Source organism: Mauremys reevesii, linkage group 2, assembly GCF_016161935.1.
Source record: "Mauremys reevesii isolate NIE-2019 linkage group 2, ASM1616193v1, whole genome shotgun sequence".
NCBI classification, from domain to species: Eukaryota; Metazoa; Chordata; order Testudines; family Geoemydidae; genus Mauremys; species Mauremys reevesii.
This window is the reverse complement of record NC_052624.1, coordinates 76013530-76035194: the sequence shown is the minus strand read 5'-3', so window position 1 is coordinate 76035194 and position 21665 is coordinate 76013530. Positions and strand designations below refer to the sequence as shown.

Here is a 21665-nt window from a genome sequence, read left to right as displayed (position 1 = left end):
ACCCAGATATCTGTTGGGAAAATAATGTGGCAGGGCACAGATTATCCAACAAGTTCTTGGAATGTATTGGAGGCAATTTTTTATTTCAGAAGGTGGAGAACTGCAGGGGTCAGTTCTGGGTCCGGTTCTGTTCAAATCTTCATCAGTGATTTAAATAATGGCATAGAGAGTACACTTATAAAGTTTGTGGACAATACCAAGCTGGGAGCGGTTGCAAGTGCTTTGGAGGATAGGATTAAAATTCAAAATGATCTGGACAAACTGGAGAAATCGTCTGAAGTAAATGGGATGAAATTCAATAAGGACAAATACAAAGTACTCCACTTAGGAAGGAACAATCCGTTGCACACATACAAAATGGGAAATGACTGCCTAGGAAGGAGTACTGCGGAAAGGGATCTGGGGATCATAGTGGATCACAAGCTAAATATGAGTCAACAGTGTAACTGTTGCAAAAAAAGAAAACATCATTCTGGGATGCATTAGCAGGAGTATTGTAAGCAAGGCACAAGAAGCAATTCTTCCGCTCTACTCTGCGCTGATTAGGCCTCAACTGGAGTATTGTGTCCAGTTCTGGGCACCACATTTCAGGAAAGATGTGGACAAATTGGAGAAAGTCCAGAGAAGAGCAACAAAAATGATTAAAGGTCTAGAAAACATGACCTATGAGGGAAGATTGAAAAAATTGGGTTTGTTTAGTCTGGAGAAGAGAAGACTGAGAGGGGACATAACAGTTTTCAAGTACATAAAAGGTTGTTACAAGGAGGAGGGAGAAAAGTTGTTGTTCTTAACCTCCGAGGATAGGACAAGAAGCAATGGGCTTAAATTGCAGCAAGGGTGGTTTAGGTTGGACATTTAGGAAAAACTTCCTAACTGTCAGGGTGTTTAAGCACTGGAATAAATTGCTTAGGGAGGTTGTGGAATCTCCATCTCTGGAGATATTTAAGAGTAGGTTAGATATATGTCTATCCGGGATGGTCTAGACAGTATTTGGTCCTGCCATGAGGGCAGGGGACTGGATACGATGACCTCTCGAGGTCCCTTCCAGTCCTAGAGTCTATGAATCTATGTCAAGACATCAGAAGTAGTTTTTCTGTAGGCTATACACCTTGTCCAGATTACTCAGAGTTGAAAGAATCTTTTGGGTTTAAGCCTAACATCTGTTTGGAGAAGGAGTTAAGTGGTTTGGGTTCAAGGACTTCAAAGTCTTTGGATCCAGAATCTTTGAATCTATGGGCTGAAATGTTTAATAGAATGGGGCACTCTTTGGAACTGCTGCCTTCTGCTTCCTAAGAAGAGAAGAAAGGAACAACATAAGAGCAAACAAAATTTATTTAGGGATTTATTATGGAGTCCGTGCTGGTAATTGGTTCTGATCATGAGATGCAGTATTCAGCCTCCCCAGGTCTTATAGATCAGAGGCTGAGAGGACTTTCTCAGATATCAGGCATTCAGATCTCTTGTCTGCCCTAGAGGGAGCTTCTGGCTTCTCCTTCAGGGATGTTGTTAGGCACTATCTGGGCTTTGCAAGAGAAGTTGTCTTTTTGGCTTTTTTCAGTTTCCAGCCCATATCATTTCCTTATTAGATTAGCACGTTCCATAGTGTTGCAGTTCTCTTTAAGGCTGTCATCCCCTTGGGTCTCTGTGTCTCCACCTGGACTATGGATTTGACAATTTTAGCTTTTCTTAGCTTTCCCAGAATGGTCTCTTTCCCTTTCTCCCTCTGCCAGAAGACCCCTTGAAAGGTTTTAGCTCCAGGCCAGTTTCTCCCTTCTTTGGATATTTTGAACTGGATGAGGGCAAGGGAGGGTTATTGTTTGGCTTTGATGTGTTACAAAGGTTTTATAAGGATAACATAGTTTTGCAGCCTCCTCCAACATTTTTGACTAGGTGGTCTCTGGTTTTCATTTGAACACTTTCATTACCAGTATATTTTCCAAAGCCTCAATTTTTTCTGGTAAAGCTTGGATATTTAAAAGGGCTATTATCTACAATCTTAATAAACCCTTCAGGAAGTTCACTAAGTTGTTTTGTACCTTTTTGGTGAAAATACTGAAAGCAAGTGTATCTTTCCACAAGCAAAATATTCAGGTTTTGTAATCAGATACTGTGTGACCTCACTGAAACTGAAAAGTCCATTCTTCTAAAGAGAAGTAGCATCCTCTGCATCTATTTGTTTTGTGCCTGTTGACATTTGTAAAGCCGCTGCTTGGGGTTTAACTTAGACTTCTAATGAAGCATTATTCTCTGGACACTGAGTCCAGGTATGTGCAATTCAAAGGAGAAATGCTTGTCTCATTTACTTATTAGTACTCTACCTTCTTCCTGAGCATTGTCGTTACTTGCTAATCTGCTATAGTTAGGATGTTTAGGGGGCAATGCCATGGAAAAAGAGTAGTTACTTTAGTATTTGGTGCTCTTGCCTTTAGATCTAAAATATTCCAAGTAAGGTGTAAAATATTTGATTTAAGAGACTAGAGCTTTTAGGCTGGAAAGTAAATTACATTCTTCAGAAACTATAATACTTTAGATCTACACTTTATTGGGGTTGAATCATCATTTTTATTTTAAAAAAAATTCCCTCTTTTGGTCCAAAAGTAAGAAAGCTAATATGAGTAGCCATTGGATTGTCCTCACCGATTCTTCCAAAAGAAAAATGTTTGTGGGGTGGCAGAGAGCCAGGCACTGTGCTCCTAGCACATCTTTTGTTACTTCATCTTTCAAACATCAGACTTGAAGGTGTTTCTGGGAGTTCAAAAAACAAAAAGGTGCTGGAAATTATTCAGAGGTTACTCTACTTCTACTTCATGCTGCCCCCAACTCTTTTCCCTGGAATGTTGAGATGAAGTTTTCCATTCCATTCGGGGCATTCTAAGTTTCTAAAGCAGTACTGGGAGAATGGGGAGTCTGTTCCCAGTATTTTCTATTCCCATGACCATTCTGTTATTAAGTATATGCATTTGGTTTGGAGCTCTTGTCGTGATGCATGCTTTATATCCATCAGACCAACACAGAGAAGTAACTATGATTTTGCATAAGTGAGAATCATCATCAGTACAAAATCCTCCTTTTGGGTGTTTCTAACTCCAAGAATTATCATCAGGTACTCAGGTGTAGTGACAGCCTACAAGAGACTTCTGTATGCACTTATTTAGATGACTGGCTGTTAAGAGTTCATTTGCAGTCTGCAGCATAGGCATGCTCAGAGTTTCAGTAATATTAATGCTCAACAAAGGGAAAAAATCATCTCAGTTCAGTGAGAACCTTCATAAAAATAACCGTCAACTTATTATTAGCACAACGTGATATCTAATGAAAATGTACGTATTGCAGCTGGACAATTTCAATTAAACTTGAAGGTGAACCTAAATTTTTTTTAAAAGTTCAAAAGGTTATGAGATCCCAAATTATTAACAACATACATATTAATTGCAAATACATTTCAAACAATTCTTGAATATTGGTTAATTTTACTCACTGGCTGAGAAGTTTGTTTTCTCTTCTATACTTAGCCCTGGTCTACACTACAAACTTATTTTGTTATAACTACATCACTCAGGGTGTGGAAAATGCAGTTAAATCAACCAAACTTCTGGTGTAGACAGCACTGTGTCAATGGGAGGGCTTCTCTCATTGACGTAACTGCCTCTTGGGGATGTGGAGTACCTGCTCCGATGGGAGAAGTTCAGTGAAGTGCTATAGCATTGCAGCGTTGTAAGTGTAAACAAGTCCTTAGTGACGTTGTGTACACTTATAGTAAGAAATGCAGAAACTTCTTCGAATATCCTCTGCATGTTAGCACTCATGAGATGCTCCAACCTGTGCAGCCTGAATGATAGAACTCAAGCTAGCAGTAGCAGCTCACATGTCCCTTGCTCTCTCTGTGAATGTTGATTGTTCCAGGGTATGGTGCTTCAACTGCCTCAGGTTCTTCAAACTGAGAACAGCTGAACAAATCAGGAAATGCTCTGGACTGCTGCTGGATCCGTATCTTGTCAGCTAGTTAATAATTTAATTTAGTTAAAATTAATTGTCTGTTAGTGTTGATTAACTTGGTTGTAAATATTTTGGTTTTGAGATGATGAAACTGAAGAATAAAAAGCCCCATCTTAAAAAGGTGTATTATGTCTGGTTCTGTTTCTGGCATCTGACCCACATGCCTGGCTCTTGGGTGAAGGACACTCACTTTTAAAAATGCTTGATTTGCTTTATTTTCATAACACAAGCAACAAAAGTGAAATAGAACAGATTTCAGGTGACTTTATTACAAGAAGCACAGTCAGCAAAACTATATGGAACCAAGCAAGCTTCAAACAAGTCTCAGAGACCAGTGTCAGGCCGAGCAAGTCTGTAAGGAAGAAGGACAAATCCTCCACCTTGGGACAAATCCTCCACGTTGTTTCCAGAGCCAGTCCACTGCAAAAGGACACAGCTATTATGGAGAGCACGAGCGCTCAGTCCTCGTTGGAGTCAGCCTCTTTTGAAGAGCCAGTCCATGCAAGAGAGAGACATCTGACCAGAGGGTCTTCAAGGAACGTATGCAGCATACACATTCTTGTGGTAGAGTCAGATGTTCTTCATCTGATCTAGATGAGCCAGTTCCAAAAGCATGAGGTAGGAAAAAATATATGGAAGTGGTAGACAGTATTGACACAGCACTGCAACAAATAGTAGTTATGGCACAGTTTCATCAACTGGATCTGGATCTGGCTCCGGCTCTATTGGTAATTAACCCATGTATTTCAATTGAGCAAGAATTGGACATTTTGCTGCAACCGATTCAATTAGATGCTCCCCCAAGGCAGAGAGGAAGAGTTGAAGAACTCAGGATATCTTCTGCTTCTGCCATCTAAGACCCCTTCTGGGTCTCCAGAAAATATTTTTTTCTCTATATTCTCCTTTATTCAACCAAGGAGATTGCTATCTCTGGTTCCATCTGAACTAAGAATGGGCTTGGATTGGAGAAGAAATACAGCTCAGCGATCTGATCTGGAGAAAAAGTATTATCAGCAACCTCATTTGTGTGTTCTAGATCCATGTGGACAAAGAAATGTGCAATTGATCTGAGTATGGAGTTTTGGCCTGACTGGCAAGTACCCCTTTCAGGTATCATTGGCTATCTCCTGCACCTTATCAGCATGTTTCTCTATATGACAATGGACATTTGCCAGTTTGGTACTGAGAGGATATATTGTCAGGTCTGAAGGATACATATCCACCAATGTAACTAAGTTCTGATAAGTCTACAATGGTAAGAGTTGTTATTAGAAGAGGAGGAATTAGTAGTGATACAAGAGTCAGATCCAGACCTCTGGAGGGGTTGCCTTCTCTAGGGGAAAATGTGGGCAACACTTCAGTGGCACCACCATCAGAGGATGTGGTGTCATTTCATGAATTATGGATTGCATCACAAAGACATTAGATATTCCCTCGGTATCAAGGAATTCTCACCTGTGTTTTGATATTTTGAGGGTAACATTCCCCTTATTAGAATGATGGCTTCAACCAGCAAAAACAAGCTGGAATGCTCCCTCAGCTGCCTGTGTCGAAAAAGACTGCCAAATTATACCAATTCCCTCAGGAAGGTCTAGCTATATTTATACCTTTATGCTCTGCCATCTCCTACTTTGTTAATGATGGAGGCTGTGCTACATAAATGGAAAGTTGCCTAAGTTCACTGTACTCCTGATAAAGAAGGGGAAAGACTCGATATATTTGTGAGGAAAATGTTTCCTTCAGCTATGTTAGGCGTGCATATTTAAAATTATGAAGATCTCTCATGGCTGGTTACCAGCATCATCTGTGGGGGGAAAGTTGTCATTCCTCAGTTCTCCACTGGAAGAGCGTAGAAGGTTAGCTAATGCCCTTTTGATGGCGGGGCAGAATGTTGCTAAACATCAGTTAAAGGGCTGCATTTGATTCTTTGGTTGCGTCAGCTAGGATAATAGTTTTGGTTATTGTATTCAGAATGCATGCATGGCTGCGATCAGTGGGTCTTTCTCCAGAGAGTAAGATGAGAATCAAGGATCTTCCTTTTATGGGAGATTAGGGTCTGTTTAGCATGCAGACAGACGAGGTGCTAGAGAAAATAAAGAATGTGAGGTCAGCTAAATCTTTAGATTTCTTTAATATAGCATAAAGATCATCTTTGGTTCCACGATTCAGATACCAAAGGCAATACCCATTATATTCTTCATCAATTCCTTACCCCATCAAAGAAGGAATTATTACTACCAGCCCTCAATATTATTCTTGTCAATATCAGCAATTGAAGAAGAGAGAGTTTAAACCTTGTAATAATAAAAGGAATTTTTTGACTTCATCTTCTGCAATTCCTGCAAGTTTTCACATTTGGCTAGGGACCCAGCTACAAGTCAGTCCTGTTAGAGACTTTTACCTCTCTGTTTGGGGAGTATTTGTTCTGTTTTCACCATCAGTGGAAATTAATAACATTAATTCTGGAAATTATTGCAAATGAGAATTCAACACAATTTGTAACTCTCCTTCCCAACAAACTACCACGTCCCTCCTTGATTGGGGATCAAGTTCAACTCAATTTGCTCAGAAAAGAGATTCAGTCTCTATTACAGCTGGGTGCGATAGAAACCATGCCTTCTGAACACAAAGGGCAGAGTTTTTATTTATGCTATTTTCTAATTCCAAAAAAAGATGGGCACCTTCATCCCATTTTGGATCTCAGAAAATTAAATGCCTGTATACAAAGTTTTGTGTCTGCATGTCCTCTAATTTCTAGAATCCCTTTATCTTTCCCTTCAGGATTGATTTGCAGCTCTGGATTAAAACATGCATATTCCTATATTTTAATAAAACCATGTAATTGAAAATACCTGTGTTTTATGGTAGGAGAGGACCATTTTCAGTACAGGGTTCTTCCCTTTGGTTTATCCGTAGCTCCGAGGATGTTTACGAAATATATTTCTGTAGTGGCAGCATATCTAAAGCAATGGAGTTTGTCTATCCTTACTTAGATGACTGCTTAATCAAAGCATTGTTGAAGTAAGAAGTCTTATGTGTGGAACAAATATGTTTACTTTTTGCAAACCTGGGATTATGCATAAATTGGGGAAAATCATTCCTAAATCCTAAAAGGCTCCTTTTCATAGGGCCTTATTAGACTCAACTTCAGCAAAAAACCTTTCTCCCAGAAGAAAGCTTTATGAAAATAAAATAGTTTATACATCTCCTTCTGAAGTCTCCATAACAGTCAATACTCCTTTTTTTCTTGGTTCACTGGGTCTCTTAGCATCAACCACATCAGTGATACCATACTTTGGATGACTGACCTCCAACACTGGCTAGTGAGAAATTACAAACCAGGCTTAGACAACAAGCATCGCAAATTAGTGATTCCATAGCAGGTATTGACAACACTGATGATGTGGACATGTGCTCTAAATGTAATGAAGAGTATACCTTTCAGTCTTTCTCTTTCTGCCATCAGTGGTACTTAAGCCATGTCTACACTACACAATTCAGTTGACCTATTTAGGTTGACTTACAGCCACCACAGTAATTACTGTGATTTTTTTCATGTCCCCACTACCCTCCTTCTGTCTGTGGTGCACGTCCTCACCAGAAACATTTGCACCAACTTGATAGCTAATGTGTGGGGGCTGAGAGCTCCATGTGGGGCAGGGAGCTGAGAGTCCTGGCGTCAGCTGGGAGCTCTGTGAGAAGCCCACACCTGGCTCTCGGTGCCAGGCAGTGAGGCTCCAGCTGTCAGCTCTGCTGGAGCGCACAGCTGGAACACCCTCGCTCCCTTATCTCTCCCCCCCACCCCACCCAATTTCAAAACAGAGACCCTACCAGTAGTGAAATTGGCATTCTTGTCAAGAAGTCAATTTCACGGCCAGTGCCAACAGGCAATGCAAGCAACACAGTGTCTGTACAGACATTGTGTCACTCAAACTACGTAGTCCTAAGCCTTATGTCTCTTGTCAAAGTGGATTTACTAGGTTGGCGGAGTGGGCAAGTTACAGCAGCAGGAGGAACACTGTAATATGTAGACTTACATCATTAGGACAACATAAGCTGCCTTAGCTTGACTTGCCCCTACTTCCAGTGCATCTACTCTTGGATGGCAGGCCCATTTAAACAACAATCTATTAGTCAGAGCTCACTGGTCACTAAAGGAAAGGAATTAACATGTCAGTATTTTAGAATTGAGAGCAATCATGGTGGCTCTAAAGTAATTTCTGCTTCAAGTCAAAAACCAGGGGAGTGCGGGTGGTGACAGAGAGTATGACAGCATTATATTATCTAAACAAACAAGGCAGGGCTCATTCCCTACAATATATAACAAGACATTCACCCAGTAGCAATTCATGTATCTGGGGAACAAAATATCCTTACAGGTCATCTAAGTAGGTTGACTGCTCAAATACAAGCATGGTCTTTGGAAGGACAAAGTGGTAATATACCTTTTCAGGTTGTGGGGGAATCCTATAATAGATTTTTTTTTGCATCGGATTTTGTTTGAGAGCAGGGACTCACTGTCGAATGCATTCCTAATAAATTGGGGTCAAGGGTTAAGTTACGTGTTTCCCCATTTTTCTTCATTTAAAGAGTAATAAACAAAATAAGACAAAGCCAGAGTAATTTTAATAGCATCAGCATGTGCCAGACAACTGTAATACCTGGACTTAATTTGCCTGTCCAGAGGGTTAATTGAACATCTGCCACTGTACCAGTTTTGTTAGACCATCCCTTCTTGTGTTATGTCCCAGATCTTCAGTATCTCTAACGGCCTGGGGAATAAAACTCTGGGATTGATAGAAAAGTCTTATTTGTTAAAGGTGTAAAATGTATTGATAAATTCAAGAAAAGAGTCCACATGAAAATATTTTATAGTCATAAATGGAAAAGATTTTTACTGTGGATTTCCATATATGATATAGAGCTATATACAGCACCCATTAATTATATATTAGAATATGTATTATAGAGTGGGTTTCTCACTATCTTCTATGAAGATTTACCTTTCAGCCATATCAACATACAGCTATGGAAAATAAATCATTTTTTACCCGTGAAAGAGCTATAAGAGTCTTGGTAGGTCTTACTAATGTATATGCTTCAATAAGACACCCTATGCCATCTTGGGATTTGAACACAGTGCTTTCACAACTGATGAAACCTCCCTTTGAACCTTTGGGAAAACTATACATTGTTCCACCTGTCTATTAAGAGAATGTTTTTTTAATAGCTATCACTTCAGCAAAACATATAAATGAATTAAATGCCTTACTGGCTAATCCACCATTTATTGTTTTTCATAAAGATAATTTTTCATACACACCCAAGGTTTTTACTAAAGATAGTTTTGGATTTTCATATAAATCAGTCTATAATTTTACCAGTATTCTTTCCCAAGCCTCATGCTCAGGATGGGGAAGCTAAATTATATATACTAGATATTAAAAGGACTTCGGCCTTTTATTTAGACAGAAATAAACAATTTAGACAATCTCTAAAATTCCTTTTATCATAAGCAATAAACAAAGGTAAAGTTGTTTGAAAAAGAAACACTCTCAAGATGGTTAATTATGTATTTATGAAGCTTATAGATTGATGGGTTTGTCTCTTCCACAGAGAATTAAAACACACTGTACTAGATTGAAGGTAGCTTCTGTGGCTTTTTCTGGATACATTCCTCTAATAGAGATATGTAGAGCAGCAACATTACCAAACACCACTTGTTAGATTTGGAACCTAGATCTGATGCAAAATTTGACAAGGCAGTTCTGCGGACCTTGTTCAAGTAGAATTCTGTGGTCCCACCATCCTGGATCAGAGTACTGTTTTTTAATCTATCCCATAAGTGGGAATATGCAAAGGACATTCAAAGGAGAAATGAAGGTTGCTTACCTGTAACCAGTGTTCTTCAAAATGGTCTCTGCGTATTCACACTCATGGGATTTTCTCCACTACCTCAGAGTCCTGTCGTAGGGGAAGAAACTGAGGTGGCTGGAGTGCCACACCCCTTTATACCTTTGCCCTGAAACATTCATTCATTGAGGGGAGGAGGCGATGGAAGTGCATGAGTGATCCAACAGCTACTGCTAGCTAGAGGTTTACTGTTCAGGCTGCACTGGTTGGAGTATCCCAGGAGTATGAAGATGCAGAGTCCATCTTGAAGAACTCCTTTTACAGGTGTGTAACCTTTGTTTTTGCTTGTCATCAACAGCAGCAAGTTAAAGCACACATTTCTGACCTCAGATCTTTGCAAGTAAAAACCTTGCAAAAATCCTTAAAATATTTATTTGTAAGTTGTTTACACAAACATTCTTGTATTGGTTTGGAAACTTAAACATGTCTTATTTTTTTTAAAAAAAATAGTTTATCTCAAAATTCACTAGCTGAAAAAAATTTTTTTACTCAACTAAATTATTTTTTTCATGGTAACAGTTTCCCATATTGTTTTTGTGAATGTTAAATTAAGTCAAAAATTTGATTCCTGACCACAAGGGATTCATTAATGGTAATTTAAATATTCTGGGTTATTTGAAGAAAATCCTTCCTTTTTAAAATTGAAAATTCTACTAGATGTATTTTTTTGTGCCTGTACACACAATTGTTTAACAAGATTACATAGCAATTAATTTAACTTCATATTTGGATTTCCAGAATTGTTTAATCCTTTAAGGGCTAAAAGTCTTTGTAAGAGTTACTTATTAAAAAATATCTTCCAGTTCAGTATCTTAATCCTCTTCACCTGTTCTCTTGCCTGTTCATAGCACTGTTCCTATCAGAACTTTAATTCTGGAAAACTGGATAGCTCAGGATGTTGACAGTGAAATAGCAGCAAGCCTTTTGCCTTTCTAGGTTATTGGTTCAAATCTAGCCTGGACTGTTACTAACCAAAAATTACCATCTGATGGCTGTTTGACTCAAATTATATGATTGTGGTCTTAGTCCAAATTCACAGTTTCATATCACAAAATTACTATTACAGTTGGGAGCTTTGGCACAGAGCAAATCTTGGTTATGCTTGGAGCCTGGACTGCCTTTTCTGCCCTACAGGCTTATATCCATAATGAAATTGAGGCAGATTGGTAGCATAGTATGGAGAAGTTTGCCATACTAACACCCATTCTATACCAGTTCTGTAGCTGAACTTCGTTCCCCAGTAAGGCCATTTTGGTAAGCTTTTAGAGTCACAAAATTCATTTTAAAAACAAAAACTTGTTCTGTATTGTCATCACTTATTCAGGCAGCTTAGGCCTGGTCTCCACTGGGGGGGGTGTCGAACTAAGGTACGCAACTTCAGCTACGCGAATAGCGTAGCTGAAGTCGAACTATCTTAGTTCGAACTACTTACCCATCCTCACAGTGCGGTATCGACGTCCGCGGCTCCCCCGTCGACTCCGCCACCGCCATTCGCGGTGGTGGAGTTCCGGAGTCAACGGGAGCGCGTTCGGAGTTCGATATATCACGTCTAGATGAGACGCGATATATTGAACTCCGAGAAGTCGATTGCTACCCGCCGATCTGGGTGGGTAGTATGGACGTACCCTTATTGTCATGGGTGAAGGAATAAAACAATGTACTTTGAATAAAAATGTTAATGGATTAATTACCTTAACTTTTGTATTAAGACATAACAAGAAATACTTGTGCCCAGTGCCATGTGTTCAAAAAATTTATCTTATACTTGAGAAATAGTTTTTTTCAGAACATATATTTTCTTTAGACTTAGGGCTTTTTTTTTTAAATGTAAGCTATGCCAGGATTTGGAAAATAGCAGTCATCAATCTTTTTTTCCGCCCCCCCAGTTATCAAAAATCCACAACATAATGAAGCAGACAGAAATTTCCTGGGAAGGATTGGGATCAGTGTAATGTATTCTTACCACACAGTACAGCAATGGTCAAAGGTATTTTACTGGATTATAATAATTTGATGGGGAGACTGTGCCAATTCTGTTTAAATTTTAAACACCGGGGTTTCTCTAATTGACAAGGTTAATTTGAAAAAGAAATATTTGTTGCCAATGCTACTTAATTGACTTAAAGATACACCTTCAGAAAGATGATCTTAGTTGCCATTCGACTTCAAAAAGTGACTCTACAATTGTCGTATGGGTTCTGCACTTATTGCATCTGTGTCCCATATTACATATGCAGAAATAAAAACACGTTTTTTCCTAACTTCAAACTCTGCAAATTCAGCATGCATGCATGAATCAAGCTGAATTATCTCTTTGCACATCACCACCATAAATAAAGATTTTGAAAGCCAAATTATGCCCGAAATGACTACTGTGCAGTTCAACTCTTTAGCAGGTTTGCACAGAAGCAATTGCTACACCTTTGTAAATAGTTCTGTTGACCTACAGAAAGGAACAAAATCCAGTTTGTAGTGCTACCTTTAGTAAAAAGCAGTAAAAACTTATTTTAGTTGGATCAAGTAAGCAAATATGACTGAATTACATGAAGTGTAACAGATACGGTCAATAAGAGGTATGTTTTTTGCATAGTCACTTTTCAGAGTAGAATCACAATTCATACTATCTCTAAGATTATCAATTAAACAATTTGAAAAGATGAGAAAAGTTCTGTGTTTTAAAATTAATATGTATTGCATATAAACTTACTAAAACATACATGCACTTCTAAACCGATATAACGTGACCCGATTTAACATGGGTTCACATGCAACGCGGTAAAGCTCTGACACGCTGCTCTGGGCAGCGTGCTAAGGGGGCTGGGCCGGGGCCGAGGGGTTGGATAAGGGGCAGAGGGTCTGTGGGGCAGTCAGGGGCTCCCCCAGGGTCTAGGAGGCAGGAGCTGGGGGGGCAATTTTGGGGGCCCCGCAGTCCCGGAGTGGCCCGGGAGATTAGTGGGGGGCCGGGAGCAGCCCGCTCCGCTTCCCTCACCCTGGCCCCAACCGTGTCGTTCAGGGGAGGGGGCTTGGGGAAAGAGATCCCCCACGCACTCACTGGCAGCGGCGGAAGTGGAGCAGCCCGGCCCTAGCCCCCTCCACTCTGCCAGCTCCCAGCCATGGAGCTCCACTTCCCGCCGCAGGTGAGTGTGGGACCTTTCCCTGACCCCCCACCCCAGTGACACAGCTGGGGCTGGAGCTGGGGCAAGGAAAGTGGAGCGGGCTGGAGCTGCATCACTCTGCTTCCCTCTGCAGGTGAGTGTGGAGAGCATCCTTTCCCCAACCTCCCCACACTCATCGGCAGCAGGAAGCAGAGCAGCCTGGCCCGGCCCCAGCCTGCTCTACTCTGCCAGCTCCCAGCTGCGGCGCTCCACTTCCCGCCACCAGTGAGTCCTGGGGGTAATTAGGACAGGGGTCTCTGGAGGGGAACTCTCTGGAGGGGTCTCTGGATGGTCAGGGAACAAGGAACAGGGGGGCCAAAGCAAGTTTGATATAACGCGGTCTCACCTATAACGCGGTGAGATTTTTTTTGTCTCCCAAGGACCACGTTATATCGGGGTAGAGGTGTATTTAATACATATTAAAATTGATTTTATTTTTAATATAAACCTGGTCCTAGAGTCTGAACAGTTGGCTAATATTGCTGCACTTAGCTTTAATTATTTAATATTATGTATTTGCTACATCCATTTGCACCTCTGTTATTTTTTTTTCTTGCTTTAGGGAAGGAAGGTTTTGGATAAACTACATGAACTGCAGATTCATTTCACAAGCTTGAAAGGACTTATTGGTCCAGAAAGGTTAGCCTCAAGATGCCAAATTGTTAATGCTGCTGCAGAAATCTTCCTTAAAAGTGGAAGTCTGGATGGAGCAACATGGGTATTGAGAGGTAATGTTATTTTTATTAGAATCAAGTTTTGCAGTTAAACTCATATATAATATACTAGTAAAACATAACTTGCTCGTTTTTAAACCGTTCTCTTTGTGAAATATTTTAGTTCAAGGTTATAGTCTGTTCCACACATTAGATTATAGAAAATACACTAATACTGAGAGCACTAAAAGGAAATGTGACCTGCCTTAAATGCTAATACTATTCTTGATAATATAAGAAATATTATGCTTAATCTTAATTAAAATGGGAATTATTTTCAGAAATATCTTTTACAGTAAACTAAACTCAGTTAAAAACTACCATACGTGGGTTTTTTTAATTAAAAAACCAAACCCATGCCATTGCATTGGAAAAAGACAGATAACCTGTCTGTTTGGGGTGTACTTTGACTGTTAGACTGTCTCCTTTAACCCAGTGGACACCAACTGACGTTTAGCACCAAAAGTTTTCAAGAGCCACATTAGTGACATGTTCTGGTCCAGAAGCACAGTGCTAACTGTGTGTAATGAAACTAAAATTGGAATATTGTATCCTGCTTCACACTTTACCATAAAACAATCTGTAATCATTGCACTTTTGGCATGCATACTGGCCTGGGCCTGAAAAAAAAGAGAATGCACAGAAGTCAAAAAGAACAAGGAGGTGGTGAGGCAATAGAGAGAGAAAGTGGGGATCCAAAATTTGGTATTTCATATCATTCTTGATAGAAGAGTGTTATGACTCTTTAAAAGAAGCAAGCTATTGAAAAATCCAATTTCATTAGCATGAAATTTAATGTGTTTTTACCCTAGATTAAAGGAATAAAGCTTCTAAGAATCAACTTTGTGAGAAACTGTTATTTGTTTTTAACAAAAACTTGATAATTTAAATTGTGCATTTTTCTGTGAAGTTTTGAAACTCCTCTTCCATGTCAGTATTCACTACGGGTTTCATAGCCTATTATTTATTATTCACAATTTTAGTTCAAAACAATTCTATTGTCTTCACTTCAGAGTCAGAATGGATAATAAATACACCATTGTGGCCCTGCGATAAAATGGATGTCCTCAATCGACACAACCTGCTGTGTGCAATTGCATGTGAATACTTGACCAAGAATCTATATAGACAAGCATTTGAAGTTTTGCAGAATCTACCAGGTTTCGAAAATTGTTGTGGTAAGTAAGAAAAGTTAGCGTTAAGAGCCAACAAATTAAAAGATGAGAATCTGGTACTACTAAACATGGTTTCTATCTTATCTGATTTTCTGATTCAGTTTTTTAAGATATGTTGCAGAGCAGTGCAGAATTCTTATTTCTTCAGGGGAAACATGACAATTCAAAAAATAATATAGATAACTATACTTAAATCTATAATCCAAACAAAAATAACTGCAATTTGGGTTACCGTATCCATCCCCTACTTCCCCCATATTCTTAACCAGTCCCAGTTCCCTGAGGTCCATGAAAATGGAGCACCATTCCTGTATATCTCGTAAGGATTTTAGGCAGTCTATTAAGTGGGATGGAATAGGGACATTCTAAGATGGATAGATATCACATTAGTAACCATCCTATCATCACCACCTACAGCTCTCCCAGACCCACTGCATCCTGAAAACTCCCTTTCCCACTTCCCCTGTCATCCTGCTCCCTTGGCCTTCCTGTACCCAGCTGATCCCGAAGTAGAGGATGAAGATCTACTGCTCGACTACTCCTTGAATAGCATCTAGGGAAAGGTGTTCGTTTCCCAGCCCCCCTCCCACTTTCACCTCATCACATCAAAGCTTATTCAGCTGACACGCCTGTTTAGATTTACAAGCCTCAAAGAGCTATGGCATGCACCAAGGAGCTGAACAGCCTATTAGTGATTGTTGGGGCAGTGAGGAAAGGAATCTTCATTTCTCAGCACACCCACATGTACTGGGGAGCAGTAGGAGGCAGTGTAAAGGGGTGTAAGGAAGGGAGTGAAGAATCCCTTCCTTACACCCCTATCTGTCTTCTCCTATTCTCTATCCCTGATAGAGAGGATTTAAGAAATCCTACATCATCTTCCCTGTAATTATCCTACTGCTTTTTGAGCTCCATTCAGTTACCTGGTGAATGACGTCTCCTACCTTTACCTGATCTTTCAACACCCTCACCACCTAGGCTGGCCATTCTAACTATGATTGTTGAGAGCAGGGTGGATTTGATTTAAATCACTAGTCAGGAAGACTCGATTTAATCATGGATTTCTACATAAAAGTGTATTCTTATTGGTAGTTATAACCTTAATACATATTATTCACAACTCAGAGATAGATGTAGGTTTCATTTTTAGAAGGTACACACTATAAATTTTTAAGTGATTTATTTTGAAAATGAATGATTGTTTGGTTATTTCATTTACCAAAGGTAATTGAAGCAGATATTTATGAAGTCATTGGGAGGTGAACTATCTCCAATACAAGAGGTTAATCGTTCATATTTAGAGGATTTTCTTGCCATGCTGTATTAGGAGGAGAACATCACCAGACAGATATTTAAATTGTTTTATTTAACTAAAACAACAACGTCATGTATTCTGGATTTTTTTCTTCAATAGCAAACATACAGTATTGTAACAAAACAAGCATGATTTTTTGAATTTAGTTCAACATTCAAGTTTTTTTAAGATTAGGTTTGTTTTTGTTTAAATTGTTTTTAACTAAAATAGTTACATGAAATATTTTTTAAAAAACAACAAAAATTAAATTGACTATGTCAGCCAGGTCAACACGAGAAACTTAAAATATTGGCTTCTGCAGCTAACTCGGTCGTGTTCACCTCATTTTCCTGTTGGTTCATAATCGGAGGGGGGGGGGGGAACAAGCTTTCCTACTTTTTCAGGTCTGAAACATTTTCTCAATTTGGAATGAATTCTTCCAAAGGAAGAAAATATTCTTTCTACACCGGCAGAAGAAGCTATTGCTGTTAAAAGTGAGATTATCACTTCAACAGTCTCTGAATCCAAGTGCTTAAGTGACTTCCACCAGTTCACTGGTGTAACTTTCTTTAAAACATCATCAGCAAACATGTATTTCCAGAATCATAGAAGATTAGGGTTGGAAGAGACCTCAGGAGGTCATCTAGTCCAACCCCCTGCTCAAAGCAGGACCAACCCCAACTAAATCATCCCAGCCAGGGCTTTGTCAAGCCAGGCCTTGAAAACCTCTAAGGATGGAGATTCCACCACCTCCCTAGGTAACCCATTCCAGTGCTTCTCCACCCTCCTATTGAAATAATGTTTCCTAATATCCAACCTAGACCTCCCACACTGCAACTTGAGACCATTGGTCCCTGTTCTGTCATCTGCCACCACTGAGAACAGCTGAGCTCCATCCTCTTTGGAACGTCCCTTCAGGTAGTTGAAGACTGCTATCAAATCCACCCTCACTCTTCTCTTCTGCAGACTAAACAATCCCAGTTCCCTCAGCCTCTCCTCTAAGTCATGTGCCCCAGCCCTCTGATCATTTTTGTTGCCTTCTGCTGGACTCTCTCCAATTTGTCGTCCTCCTTTCTGTAGTGGGGGGCCCAAAACTGGATGCAATACTCCAGATGTGGCCTCACCAGTGCCGAATAGAGGGGGATCATCACATCCCTCGATTTGCTGGCAATGCTCCTACTAATGCAGCCCAGTATGCCATTAGCTTTCTTGGCAACAAGGACACACTGCTGACTCGTATCCAGCTTCTCATCCACTGTAATCCCCATGTCCTTTTCTGCAGAACTGCTGCTTAACCAGTCGGTCCCCAGCCTGTAGCGGTGCTTGGGATTCTTCCGTCCTAAGTGCAGGACTCTGAACTTGTCCTTGTTGAACCTCATCAGATTTCTTTTGGCTCAGTCTTCCAATTTGCCTAGGTCACTCTGGACCCTATTCCTGCCCTTGAGTGTATCAATGAAGGCTATACTCAGAAAGACCTCAAGACTTCTGGAATATGCTGCTCAAACAGTTTCACTTTTGTTTCTACTGCCTGTCCCTCCCTTCTCATGTTTATCTCCAGACTTCTCCTTGTCCAGATCTATTCCGCCCCCAACAATCTTCTATTCATTGAACTTTTTGAAACTTTGCACTTTTAGAGAGAGGTAAGAGATTGACTCTGGGTACACAAATTTGCAGAGGGACAATAGGGTTGAGGTCTCTTATTTCTCACCTCTATATTTTATTTATTTATTTAATTAAAACATTTTTGCAGTTAACAAGCATGTTATCTCTGAAGATACAAATCCACAGTTTGAGAACTGCAAAACTAAGCATCTCTGATGATATCTTCTAGACTGAGCACTGAGTCCCATTGGGTAGATAGAAAGATTAACCTAAATAATCTATACCGGGGGTCGGCAACCTTTCAGAAGTTGTGTGCCGAGTCTTCATTTATTCTCTCTAATTTAAGGTTTCGCGTGCCAGTAATACATTTTAATGTTTTTAGACGGTCTCTTTCTATAAGTCTATAATATATAACTAAACTATTGTTGTATGTAAAGTAAATAAAGTTTTTAAAATGTTTAAGAAGCTTAATTTAAAATTAAATTAAAATGCAGAGGCCCCTGGACCGGTGTCCAGGACCCGGGCAGTGTGAGTGCCACTAAAAATCAGCTCGCGTGCCGCCTTTGGCACGTGTGCCATAGGTTGCCTATCCCTGATCTATACAGAAGCCCCTGGAACCCCATAAGATTGGGTCCCTAATCCATGAACTGTTGGAACTCATTTACAAAACTTTTCTTAAATATTACACAAATATATTGTCTGATACTATAGAATTAGAATTTGTAGTCACTATTCCATGATACATTATATCTCAAAGAGTTTTAATTAAGATAAGATATATCTTTAGATTGGATTTTTTTTTTTTATAAAAATGCTTTTTGAAGGAAAAAAACTTTTTTTTTTCTTTAAATCATTGATTTTTATCCACCCTGGTTGGGAGGCTGAAGAGCCCAACAAGGCATATTGGGCTGAAATGAAGAGGAGCAGTCTCCTTTGGATGAATAATTCCTTCCCTAGTCTTTCCACCAGGTCCTAATGCTGTCCAAGAAGCACAGCAGGGGTTTCTTCATTTGAAGCCAGGAAGGTATAGGAAGTTGTGGGGAGTTCTTCCTCTATTACTGCTTGTGCTCAAAGCCTTCTGCCAGTTGCTTCTCCCTTTCTTGAACTCCATGGAGGGCCCCCAGTACTTCAAGTCTCTTCTGAAGGATAAGACTGATCTAGGGATCCTGTACTGCTTAACAGGGTTCAAACACCCTTTCTACAGACCTTAATATTATTTTATAGCTCTGAAAAGACAGTTAGTGTTGTGAATGATAGCATTATTGCTCAGCATGGAAATGTGTTATTTCCATGCATGTTAACATAACATGGTATTTAGGAATCAGTTTTCAATACACCATCAGAATTCAGTGTCATCTTAAGGCTTTTTTATTTTATTTTATTTTATTTTTTGCTTTCAGCATTAAATTATTTTAAACTGAAACTAATTAATTATCACTTGATCTATTAACACTTTTTTAAACCAATGTAAACAGAATGTGTGTTATTGGGATCTTTGCAAAGAGACCTTCCAACAGGGAGGAAAGTGCATCATTATCATAAAGCATTTAACTCAAAATTGCACCTTTTTTTCCTGAAACCAACTGCTCTGATTTAAGTTTGAAGAGATTGAACTTTTGCTCTGTTTATAGGAAGTACTGGGAAGATCCAGCAATTAAGATTGCTTTTGACTGATTTCAATAATTAACATTCTTTTCATTTCAGACACTCTAGATGTCTCCCAGTACAGCCTTCTTTTTAACAAACTTCTAGATGCCTGTATTGAGAGCAAGGGCTTTGGTATTTCTTCTTGTGTAACAGACTTTATGCTGTCAAAGAACATCCCCATTGATTTTACTTTAATTAGAGGATTAATTACAGCATTGGGAAGGAGCTGTTTGTGGCTTAAAGCCAGGATCCATTACAAAAGTAAGTTTCCCTTGAAATCTTATTCTATGCTTATAATCCTTGAATAAGCTATACTCCTAAGAACTTAATATTTTGGGAAGTAATGGGTAAGAATACGACTGGAAATCAAATACATTTTTGTGGTAAATCAATTAGAAAAGTAATATTAGACATTTAGCACGCTAAACTGAGGGCCAGACCCCATAGACATCTTTTCTGTGCCTGGTGTTGGGCTGGGTATAGGTCCCCAAATGTGGCTCTGAGGTACAGGACAGTCACAGAGAAAAACGTAAAGTAGTCTCATGGTAGTTCTAAGTGGCACAGGCTACAAACTGCCCCTAGGGAGCCATGCTGACACTCAGGGATGACCAGAGCACAGCAGTACTCCAGCCACAAACCTATGCCAAGGGCAGAGGATGTGGTGTGGAGCACACATTTAGCTGGGAATTCCCCTTTACCTGGGGAATTACTAACCAGTTAGATAGAATAGCTTCCTGCCTACTTCATAAAGTTGGAGTGGTGTAGAAGAGGAGCCAGGAGCTAACCTTGAGACTTCAGACTTCTTTGATGGAGAGAAGAAAATAATCCTGTCTGCTTCATTGCTGAGCATTATTTTATTGTGAAGAAAAACTTAAATAGAAAACAGTTAACAGTTGAAAATGTGAATCAGTGGAGTCTACCTAACACCCTGAAAATATATTTTCATAAAATAATTCTATTTCAATACAAAATATCACAAATATAAAGCTCTGAAAATTAACATTTACAGGATGCATCCATTTTACTTATGCCTCATATTCCCTCTTCATTTCTATCACCCATGAAAATTATGCCTCAGCACCCAACTTTAACTTTGACCCCCTATAATTTTCATAAATGTAACACTAAAAACAACATATTACAAGGAGATTGTAACATCCCATTTTCTTATTTTCTGCTCTAACACATAATACACCTTTATTTTAAAATTACAATTAAATATCAGTTGGTAAACGTTGTGGACAAGGGCACCCTGTACTCCATGGCACAATGGGACCAAATTCCAACTGGCTACAAACCCCTAAATAGCACTGCACTATTAATTTATATGTCTTTGTGAAATATCCTTCAGTCCCAGCTTCTGACACACATTATGGCTCAGCTGAAAATACTTATTGGTGTAAAATTGGTTAATTTTCTACAGCGATTGTTTAGCAGATGTGGTTTTTTTATTAGGCCCTCAGGCAGCCCACTCCACTCTGCTGCCACATTACTATCTAGTCACAATGTACAGTTAACCTGTCAAACTCTTTGCCAGAGGATGTTGTGAAGGCCAAGACCATAAAAGGGTTCAAAAAAGAACTAAATAAATTCTTGGCGGATAGGTCCATCAGTGGCTATTAGCCGGGATGGTGTCCCTAGCCTCTGTTTTCCAGAAGCTGGGAATGAGCAACAGAGGATGGATCATTTGGTGATTACCTGTTCTGTTCATTCCCTCTGGGGCACCAGACATTGGCCAGTCGGAAGACAGGATACTGGGCTAGATGGACGTATGGTCTGACCCAGTATAGCTGTTCTTGTGTTCTTAGGCTCAGAACCTCCTTCCCCCATGGTAGCAGGAAAGTTGTAGCTGGTTTCAGCATCTCATCACTCCAGTCCTTAGCTGCTGTGTTCTTCAAGCAGCCCAGCTTACCATGCCGCACTTCTGCCTCTCCCCACTCGCTAGCTGAAATCTAGGTTCTAGCTCTCTGATTACTCCTGCGGGAATTCTATGTCAAAAAAATAAAAATTCTGCACCAAAAATTTCAAAATTCTGCACACCATTTCAAAATTCTGCAAATTTGTCAAAATAACACTACATATTCATGCCAGTTTCAATTATTTTGGTAATTTACCTGTCAAAATACCTGTCAGCAAGTATGTCTGTAACAATACAGGTACACACAGAAACACC

The 21665-nt window shown here is 39.6% G+C and overlaps 1 protein-coding gene across 5 annotated transcripts in view; it reads left to right on the top strand.

The window, feature by feature from the left end:
• TOPAZ1 (testis and ovary specific PAZ domain containing 1) overlaps positions 1 to 21665 on the top strand; it is a 106521-nt gene that overhangs the window by 68439 nt on the left and 16417 nt on the right. For all 5 annotated transcript variants that reach the window (XM_039527231.1, XM_039527234.1, XM_039527233.1 and 2 more), the window contains 4 exons: positions 11796 to 11896; positions 13627 to 13792; positions 14791 to 14955; positions 19550 to 19753. In XM_039527231.1, the coding sequence (XP_039383165.1) occupies positions 11796 to 11896; positions 13627 to 13792; positions 14791 to 14955; positions 19550 to 19753 (636 nt within the window). The remainder of the gene's footprint in view (positions 1 to 11795; positions 11897 to 13626; positions 13793 to 14790; positions 14956 to 19549; positions 19754 to 21665) is intronic.